Source organism: Halyomorpha halys, unplaced genomic scaffold (assembly GCF_000696795.3).
Source record: "Halyomorpha halys isolate HHAL.00 unplaced genomic scaffold, Hhal_1.1 Scaffold1338.1, whole genome shotgun sequence".
NCBI lineage: Eukaryota > Metazoa > Arthropoda > Insecta > Hemiptera > Pentatomidae > Halyomorpha > Halyomorpha halys.
Genome location: NW_027106577.1, coordinates 55,552 through 66,211, shown reverse-complemented (window position 1 = coordinate 66,211; position 10,660 = coordinate 55,552). Strand labels below are relative to the sequence as shown.

Below are 10,660 nucleotides of genomic sequence, written 5' to 3'. Positions count from 1 at the left end.
TTACCGTCTAATATTGAATTTGTTTAGCAGGTCACTGAAGAGGATCTAGGAGGGTGAATTCCGGAGAGAGAATTTGTTGATCGGGTGAATTAAAAAATTGTGAAATGGTGAAATTGGAGGAGCAGAAATGAGAAAGAAAAATAGGAATGAATTGAAACATTTGTATTTGTTGTACAGACCGAAATTTATTGTAAAAGGAAACTGTAGGGGGAAAAAAAAATGTTTATTATATCTTATTATTGTATCTATTTTTTCTGATTATACCATGTATGTGTAATTTATATATGTCCGATTACGGATTGATTAGTATGCTGTGAGATACCAACTTGATGTATTTAGACAGCATAGATAAATAAAGTATTTCTCTCTCTTTTGATTTTTCCTTTCCTTCGTGTTCAGGATACCCAGATTTTTTCATTTTGAGGAGATCAGAGTCAATTTCATATCCTCATTTGACTCTGCCATCAATGTGGAGGTCCTTCAGAAAATCCCTTCTAACAAGATAGAAGATGATAGACCTCTCAGCTCTACCTAGCTGAGTCAAATCAGAAAATAAAAGTTGTTGAAGAAACAACATGGTCTGGACAGGTTTTAAGAAGTTGATAGTAGAAGGTCCAGAGGAAGAACACAACACAACTAAGAAGGTAACTAGAATGATTTACTCAGAAAGGTCTGGGTTGAAATAAGAGAGAGCTGGTTGAGAATCATGGAACTTGGTCTAGGTTATATAGGAAGACACCTCACACAGCATGAGCAGTAGACAAGATATGATTATAATGATGACAATTTTTTGCTATAAGGAAAAGTTTCTGAGACAACAAAAAATGGGAAAAAAGTAACCTTTAGAGTCCCCAACCCACTCAACCCCCCCCCTTTCCTAACACCAGAACTTTTTATTTCCTTCATTCTTAGGCACCAAAGAACAACTGTACCCATTTCCAAAAGAAAAGGATTTATTTCCATTGATTTTTCAACTTTAAAATGATAGTATGATAACCATTGACTTGAAATGTAGAAATTAAGAGAATGGTGGACAGCAGAAGGTAAATCATAGAATTAATTAAGTTATAAATGGTTTTCAGTTGTTCTCAATGTTCAGAAAAATAAATTATGTTTCCACACCTATTTTTTTTTTGTTAATACACTAATGTTCATTGGATCTGTTTTTGAAAATTATCTAACATTTTTTTTTTCTAAACCTACTTATTAACTATCCAGAGAAATACAAGTCAGAACCCTAAGTACCCCTCTCTTCTCATATTTATTTAAAAAAATATATATGTTTTTTGTTCTTTACTTATTACTTTTACATTTACATTTCTTTATTACATTTCTTGGATTACTTTTACATTTCTGAAGACACAAATTTAAAACTGCCCCTTTTTGTGAGAATGACCCATATATAAAGTTCAGCAAATATTTAAAAACCCTTACCTTGAAATTCACCTATTAATGAGCCATATGGAGAAACTTTTTCTGTATTAACAAGAATTTCAAAATCCTGTAGGTTTTCAATTATATCAAATTCATAATGGGTTTTGACCTTTCTCATCAAATCTGAGACCTATAACAACATAAGCGATAAAATGAAATGTGGATCAGTAATGCAGCCTTTCAGTAATTCATAAAAAACAAAGTTATCTAATCATTCCTACCCACTAATATTTTCATAATTAAATAACTAAAATAATAAAGGCCTTGATGGAAGAACTATCTCCATAAAGTAGTAAAAAAATTCAACATTAATATATATATATATATACACACACACACAATATATGATACCAAATATTTTGGGTTGCTAGATAATGGCACATCATAAATCTAATTACATAATTGGTAGGAAGAAATAGACATTACAATGCCTGTAGATCATCTTATAGTCCAAGAAACATAGGAAAAAAATAAAGAATTACTTTTTTTTTTTTATACCCCTTCCTGGTTATTTCTGACATAAGGGGAAGGGAGAAGGGAGGTTATATACAGGGTACCACTCTATTCTAACCAACATGGAAGTCAGGTTTTCATTTTGTGAGACCACCACGAAAATAAAAATTGACCCCCATGACCTGATTCGAACAGCACTGCTGCAGTCACGAACAAGTTATATTTGGTGCAAAGGGCCAATATAAAGTTTAATTGCATAACTATTGACTCCGAAGCTAAGGACTGTTAAAGTTTAGAAAATTGTCAAAACATACTTTTTTTGCATCAAAAACTTTAGTTCTTTCTTCATATCATTTAACCAAGTACTTTATAGAGAAGAATATTTCTGCATAAAATTTTTATGCAAAATGCTTTTTATGAAGATAGTTAAGATAGAAGTTATCCTTGTCAATGTTGTTCCTCAATCTGTAGCTTTCTCTAGAACCGACTTTTAGAATCTGTGAGAACCCAGCTAGACTGACAAAAACATCCTCAGTATAGCACCCTTTTAGCTTGCCATCCACCGTCCATTCCATTCTTCTATAGATTCCTCTTGTAAAATCTTCATCCATAGGTTCGGGGCACTTACCCATCATCTCGAGTTCCTATGATAGTGCTTCTGTCCCTGCCTCCTCACTTCATATTAACCCTCCTCCTTGAGGATGAAGCCCAGGAGTATCACCCCAGTCTGCAACTACACCACCCCGCGCAACATCGTTCTATAGGTCTTTGTGACCCCTCAGTAAAGCCAATTTCCTCTTCTGATACTGTGTGAGGTTTCGGCTCCACCCCAGGGATACGTACCACAGGATACTCAGGACTACTCCTCAATAGATAGTCATTATGAAAGGGTACCTGAGGTCCAAGCCTAGGAAGGATGTCTTAGCACTTCGAACATAGCAAGCAGTCCAGGTAATCTACATGATCAAGCCTTGTCTTTCACCAACGGGACCGTAATGGATCATTCTCCAGCGCGACCAGTTCATCCATAAGGCACTTCTCCAGTAGGGCTTTTCCTTTCTCAATTAAGGAATATTTGTGCCTGATTAGGATGCTTCCTTTTTAGGTTAAATGAAACACCTTAATTTCCCCAAATGGCTTTCAAATAATCCCGGAATTTGAGTGCCTTACAAATATCCCCAGTAGTCCAGCACTCAATACAGCCTCTAAAGAGACTTTACTGCGTATTCCTATTGTAATGATAAAGATGAATCGTTAGGTACACTCTTTATTAATCTAAACAACAAGGTTTAACTTGGACATAAAACAACAAATTCACAATTATTATGAACAGAAATATTCAGTTTTTTTGAGACATACGAAAAACACACCTAGTTCTTAATTATCAATTATTAGTCATTGAACGTATGGCGAAAGGTTTCAAATGGGTTTGCCACTAAAACAAATGTAAAATAATGAAACATTAAATGAATTATAAATAAAAATATATTTAAAAGAAATATACTAGAGAAATAAAAATGTTGATAATAATTTCGGCAGTGGCAAACCCATTTCAAACAGTCTCTTTGCTAACATCGACTATTGCCGCTGAAGACATTAATAATCTTGCCACCACAAGACTCTCTCCTAAGGCCTCCTGTCTCAACACTCACTAAGACAATAGGTGAAGGTAATTTTATTTCAGTTCTCTTTTTCTTTTGCCCCTCCTAATAGGGTAGGCTTCCTGGGATGGGACCGACCAAGAGTAAAATTACTTAAATTTCATACTTTTTTAGTACTTTTACTCTTGTCGGATTTAAGTAATCCGATTTTTGCGGTTATTTTGAATTTATATAAAATCGGGGTAGGGGGTCTCATTTTCTAAAGCCCCCTTGCCGCGGACACCAGAAGACCCCGAAAACGCTGCCACTGCCCAAATTATCTATCGTGGCATGCAAGCTAGGACCTGGCCTGCCCCTACCATCATGCCAGAGTCCAGGACACGCTGGTCAGCCACGGAGAGAGAAAGATGTCTTTCAGAAGAAGACCATGTATCATTTCGCCAACCGCTGAACCTGCACCGGAAAGCGGCTAGAAGACGTCACAGTAGATAAGCACATAATTTCCATTAGTCCTATGTTCTGTAATCATCTTATATAATGAAGCTAATTTAGACTAACACACTAACCATAATTGCCCCTCCAGGGATTAACACTTTTAAACTAGAAAGAAATATATGCATGTGTTCATAATCAGAAAGAGACGCAGGAGGCCAGTCATGTTATTGATGCTTAATCCCATCGGCATGTAAACTTGGCACTACTAAAGGGCATTGAAAGTATTGGTCAATACTTCTTGGGTGAGTCATTCATATTTATTATTGCACTATATCTATATATAATAGATCGCATTGCTCTAATTAAATATTCACGCATCAGTATTGTAAATTAAATGTACAGCTTTCAGCCGGGGATAAAGAAAAGAATATATATATGTATATGTATTTAGCTATTTATTAATTTGAAATTTCGTTAGTTATAAATAATATTATATTCTTTGTGTTGCATGCTTGTATTTGTGTGAATGAATGTGTATTTATTGTGTACAACTACTGTGTGAGTTTTATTAATATAGTCTCCTTGTTTCTAAGCTTCAATATTTTATATCTTTATATATTTATTAAATCAACTGTTATTTTATCGTGTGTTATTCAATAATTGTATGCTATTTATTATTTACTTATTAAATTTTGCAAGCTTCGAATATTCTGTTGAACTTGCCGATTTATATGATACAAAAAAATATAATTCGATTGCTTTAATTCATATATTTATATTCAATATTTATTTATCTATTACATGCTTTATAACTAATTTCCACTTCGCCTATTACAATTGTTTTAACCCCATAAAAAAAAAAAAAAAAAAGAATCATTGTTGATCGTAAATCGTTTTATACATTTTTTCATTTTCACCGTTAAAATCGTTTTGCTTATTTTTTCATTTAAATCGTTCAATCGTATCTATTTATTTTTCCTTATATAGAGAATAGTTTAATCGTTATTTAAAATGGGTTCAAATGACCGGTCGGATGCCGACATCGATAGGGTTCGGTCACTGGAGCGCAAGCTGGGACGCGTTAGGCGGGGTCTCCTCAAATTAAACTCTCTTGCACTCGTCACCGCCGCGGACGATGACGCGTTCATCAATTTCGAAGTTGATTATGAGCGCAAGACCCTTTGGGCCGAATTCAAGTCAATTTTGGATGAGTTGGATTTTGTATACGCGTCCCAGGGAGCTTCAGCGATGCCACCCAATTTGGAAAGCGGTTACGACCTTGTCCGGAATGATATCCGACAAGTCGAGGTGCGGTACCGCAAGATCAAAACTCATCGCGATTCCACCGCTCAGGGGGCCAAACCGGGCTTTGCCGCTCCGACGTACCTGTCCCAACTGCCTAACATTCAAATACCGAAGTTCGACGGCGAGCTATCCTCCTGGACGCGATTTCGGGACACGTTCATCGCACTTGTTCATGACAACACGCAATTGGTTCCCGTGAACAAGATGCATTATTTAAAAAATGCCCTATTAGGTGAGCCCGCGTCGCTGTTGGCGGGATTTCCTTTCGATGTCAGCTCCTATCAGCTGGCTTGGAACACGTTGGTACGCAAATATGATAATCCGCGCGTTCTCGCAAGATGCCTGCAAAGGGTCTTGAACTACAAAAGCCCTACGTCTGGCGGTGAACGCGCGAAGTACGCTTCATATTTGGCCGAGGTAAGTGAGGGGGTCGAGTCGTTTCGGGCTCTGGCTTTAGAGTACGAAGCGGATGTCATCCTGTCCACACTAGCTCTCCGAGCCTTGGACCCCGTCACCAGACGGCACTTTGAGCTTGCCCATGCAAGCAGCGACTTCCCTACCGTCGACGAGATTACAGCGTTCGTGCGACAGAGACTAATGGCGTGCAAGCTGTCTCACGAACTCAATATGCAAAGAAACTCCCTTTCTTTACTTGTTTTTATTTTATGTGATTGAATTTCTGCTCGTAAGTTTCGTAGGTTGTTCATAGTACCAGCTAATTTTCAATATTTCTTCATAAAATCCTATTTGATCACAGTAGATTTTTTTTTCCAATATTAATTAACTCTTCTTGTCCCTTAGACCTAAGCATTGTACAAATTAGGAACCGAACAATTTACCAGTAGTTTCCTTATCACTGATATAGAATATATTATTCGAAATAGTGTAGAAGAGAATGAACGGGATAAAATGAGAGGTAAATGTGAAGATAAATTAGATCCCCAAATTAATATTCACATAAAAAAAAAAAATGAAGAAAACCGAATTAGACCAATAGTTTTATTATGGAATTCCCCAACATACAAGTTATCAAAATATCTAGCAGATATATTAAAGTATGTTTCCACCAACAAATACAAAGTAAAAGATTTCTTTGAATTACAAGAAAACATCACTAGCATTCAAATTCCACAAGAGAACAAACTTGTTTCATTGGACGCATCAAAATTGTCCCATCCTCACCCTAAAAATTAAATTTATCATTGAAAACAAAAGGAAGGAACTCAAAACACATACAAATATTCCAAAAACACAATTCATCAAACTACAAGCTTTATGTACAGATAGATGATATTTTCAATTTAAAGAAAAATTCTATAATCTAATATGGTGTATGAAATTCCCACAGTAAAGAACTGTGAGAAATCATATTTTGTAACCTCGGAACAGTATCCAAGTAGATGATGTTAGGAACAATGGCAGAATGATAATGATAAGTGGAAATCCTAATGCTAGGACTGGAAACGATAATGTGAATGCACATGGAGTGATGTGTCTGTGGGGAGGCGAAATAGTATTGGCCAAAAACAGAACTTATAACAGAACTAAATTATCTATTCATTGCGATGAATATTTCAGAAACCGAAATGAAACTAAAAGAATAATTAAACTAGCTAAGACGAGGACTTGGGAGAAGTTTGGTCAAGAGCTTGAACAAAACTATAGAGAAAATATTAGGAAGTTCTGGCATATTACAAAAGCCTTGAAGGGTAAGAGGTCAAAACCGGTCAGGAATGTTAAAGACATACATGGGAAGTTGGTAACTGAAGAAAAGGGAGTGCTGGAGGTTTGGAGGCAGTTCTTCCGGAGGAAATTTAGTATGGAAGAACATCTTTACCATAACTACAGAGATTGCAGAAGTAGAGTAAAGGACACCTATCCTGAAGATATGGACGATGTGATCGGGGAAGACGAGGTGGAGTTGGCAGTCAACAAAATCCAGCTAGGAAAAGCTCCAGGACCAGATGGCATTGCTCCGGAATTTATAAAATATGGTGGCAATGAATTGATTAAATGCCTTCAAATGCTGTTCCAGAATATTTGGGATCTTAAGTTGCTGCCATGAGAATGAGAAAACAACATCATAAACCGAATTTACAAGAAAAGCAATCAAAGCGAATGTGGTAATTATAGACCAATATGCCTATCCTCAGTAGTGTACAAAATATACATGAGGATATTAGAGCAGTGACTGTGGGGTATTGTGGAACAAGACATTGAAGAAGAGCAAGCGGCTTTCAGGCATAGAAGACAGACCCAGGACCACATTTTTTCCTTGAGAATGATAGAAAAAGCGTGGGACTGGGGAAAGGCAGTCTACTTGGCATTCCTGGATCTGAGGGTGGCTTTTGACTCAGTCTAGAGGCAGGAGATATGGGACATACTAATTACAAGAAGAGTGCCAGGAAATTTGGTAAGTGCAATCAAATCAGTTTACCAATATCCAAAGGGCATTGTAAGACTTAATGGTAAGACATTGCGGCCTTTCTACTTTTATAAGGGAGTAAAGCAGGGAGACTGCCTAAGCCCACTACTGTTAGTCCTCCTGATGGGTGAGATATGGAAGGTTTGTAAAAGGAGATGCCGAAGAGCACTAGTAGGTTTTTGGAACCTAACTCCAGTACTGGCTATAGCGATGATATATTCAGATATTGTACTGATAGCTGACTCTGAAGAGGATCTTCAGACATCCTTGAATGAATGGAATGAGGAACTGAAGATAAGAGGTTTGCAAATAAACCCTAACAAAAGCAAAATTATGTGTGTCGGAAGAGAAAACAGAGAGTCTAGGGTTTTTTGTAAAGGTGAACCCCTAGAACTTATGAATACTTATACGTATCTAGAGACTATAATAAGTAAATATGGTAAAATAGACCTGGAGGTTCCAAATCAAATGAAAAAAAGGCCAATGGAGTGTACCATCAGATTTCTAAAACTCTTATAGGCAAGCAAGTAGTAAGCAGAGATACCAAAATACGGATATTTAAATCCGTGTTCCTCCCAGTCCCCTGTATGGATCAGAAAGCTGGACAGCCCTCGACAAGCACGTAGGAAGGAAAATGTCAGCAGAAATGAGATTTCTCCGAAGAATAGTTGGTAAGACCAGGAGAGACTGTGTCAGAAATAAAAGGGTTTGGGAGGATCTGGATGTGAATCAGAGCGAGACACAATGCAAGAGCGGCAACAGAAGTGGTATGGACACGTCTGTAGAATGGACAATACTAGGAAAGCCAGGTGGTATTTGGAAGCAAGGCCAGAAGGAAGACGGCCTCATGGCAGACCCAGGTGCATGTACTCTTGAGTACATTGGAAAACTAGGGGCAGCAAGAGGACGCACCATCCCGGAAATAAGAAGACTAGCCAGGGACAGGACTCCACGCTTGATGTCACACAGGAGTTGGAGGAAGAAGAAGAAGAATAAGAAGGAACAGTATCTGAAATGGCTCAAAATCAAGAAAAATAGCTTGAAGAAATTCCCAAACTTTTCCAGGTTTTTTTTTTTTCTAAAGTTTCCCTTACCGCACCGCACAAAATTTGCTTGAACTGATAGTATTTTTTAGTTTATCAGGAATACATCAAATTCTAATGCTTATACTTTATTCACTACTAAATTTTTTTAAATATATTAGAATTTATTAAACATTGATACAGTTAAACTTGGTTTTGATTAATACAGTTAGAATTGGGAGTTGGAGATTTACAAATTTATTTATTGGAACTTATATTTAAAAAAACCAACACTTTATTTTACAAATATCCAAAATGAGTCAGTTATATACCAGATTAGTTATCATCGGATCATATCAGTATTAGTAAGGGTCTCAAAATCACAGGTCCAGAAATACTCTAAGCCATAGAAATGTTTTCTGTTTAATAGCAATAATTAAAAAACTATTAAAATCTGATAATTTTAAGTTACAGCACAGTAAACTAGACAATTTTTAATTTGAAAACAAAAACAATTAGTATTCTTTCAAAACATTGAAGGTAGTTTTGCAAGCAGCTAATAAAAGAGATGTTTTCATAGAAAATTTAGTTTTAAAACTATATTACATTGGTGATTTTTTCAATCCGATCAGCCCAGTAGCTTTTCAGTAGTAAGACATAAGGATACGTCCAAGATGCACACCAGGTTTTAGAGTCAAACAGTTGGCACTGACCATTGCCGAATTGCCAAACTTATAATGAATTCAACTCATATAATAAGTGGGACTGACCATATCGTACCAGCACGCATATTTGCACTGGCAATCTGACTCAGATGTTTACCAGTGTTAACGCCATGTATAATAATTAAAACATAAACATTTTGTAATTAGTCAGTAAATAAATTTAATTATATTATTTATTTTGTATTTTGTTAGAAGTTTGTTTTGTTTTAAAGAAAGAGATTATACTGCAATATTCAAAAATTATTTCAAGTAAATAAAAGTAAAATTAATAGTTTTTACTCATTCTCAGATCTAAAATATAGTTTTGAAGATGAAAAGGTTAAATGAAAAGATGAGGTAGAAGGAAAAACTTTATTAAAATATAAAGTTGTGCTGCCCAACTTCATTGGGTTGCTAGTTACACAGCATACTTATTTTAGTCTAATCAGACGATATTTTTAATCTAACATCAAATAGGCCCATAAAAGTATACAATAATAATTACAAACATTAGTAGTGTACATGTGTGCTTAATCTCAGGGCGTGTTTTTCAATTATCCTTAATAACACTTTTACAATTATGCTCAATTATGTGTTGAGCAACACTAACCAATTTATACTCTTCTTTGATGAATAATTTTGATTGTTGTAGAATATGTTGATATCCTATAAATTTCATTTTGATTTTATCTGTTAATCCCAGAATATAGTTTAATTTAAAGTAATGGTAATTATTAACTCTATCTATTTCTTTTGCCATTATATACTGTAAGCTATCATTGTTTGTTTTATCATTTTGTATATTTTAATTTTTATAAAAATCCGTGATTGTGCTTTGATTAGGTTTTTTTTTTTTTTTTTTTTAATTTACTCACAATTTTGCTGTTATCAATATTGTTATTTTCTATTCTATTATTATCAATATTTTTCTCTATATAACTAACATTATTATTAGCTGTGGGATTGTTAATAATACCATCCCATAACTTATTTATTAATTTTTTCGGATAAAAATTTTCAATAAGTATATTATAAATTTGTGTCTTTATATCTTTTAAAAAAAATTATTATCCGTTAATAATATTGCTTTTTTAATGCAGTTAAAAGGAAGAATTGTGTCATTCATCAAATTCAGTTTAATTCCAAGAAACTCTTTCAGTAAAAGATCATTAAGTTTACAGTAATTTATTTTATGCCGAGGACACCATCAAATATCTTGGATGTACATTCTCGGGAGAGCTAGTATTTGGAGAAGAGGTGGTGACAAAATTAAATAATAAC

At 35.1% G+C, this 10,660-nt stretch overlaps 1 protein-coding gene across 2 annotated transcripts in view; it reads right to left on the bottom strand.

The window, feature by feature from the left end:
* Positions 1 to 10,660, bottom strand: part of LOC106689344 (histone acetyltransferase type B catalytic subunit-like) — a gene marked incomplete at its 3' end in the record, with an annotated part of 75,458 nt that overhangs the window by 24,253 nt on the left and 40,545 nt on the right. For both annotated transcript variants that reach the window (XM_067044957.1, XM_067044956.1), the window contains 1 exon segment: positions 1,435 to 1,564. In XM_067044957.1, coding sequence (XP_066901058.1) covers positions 1,435 to 1,564 — 130 coding nt within the window.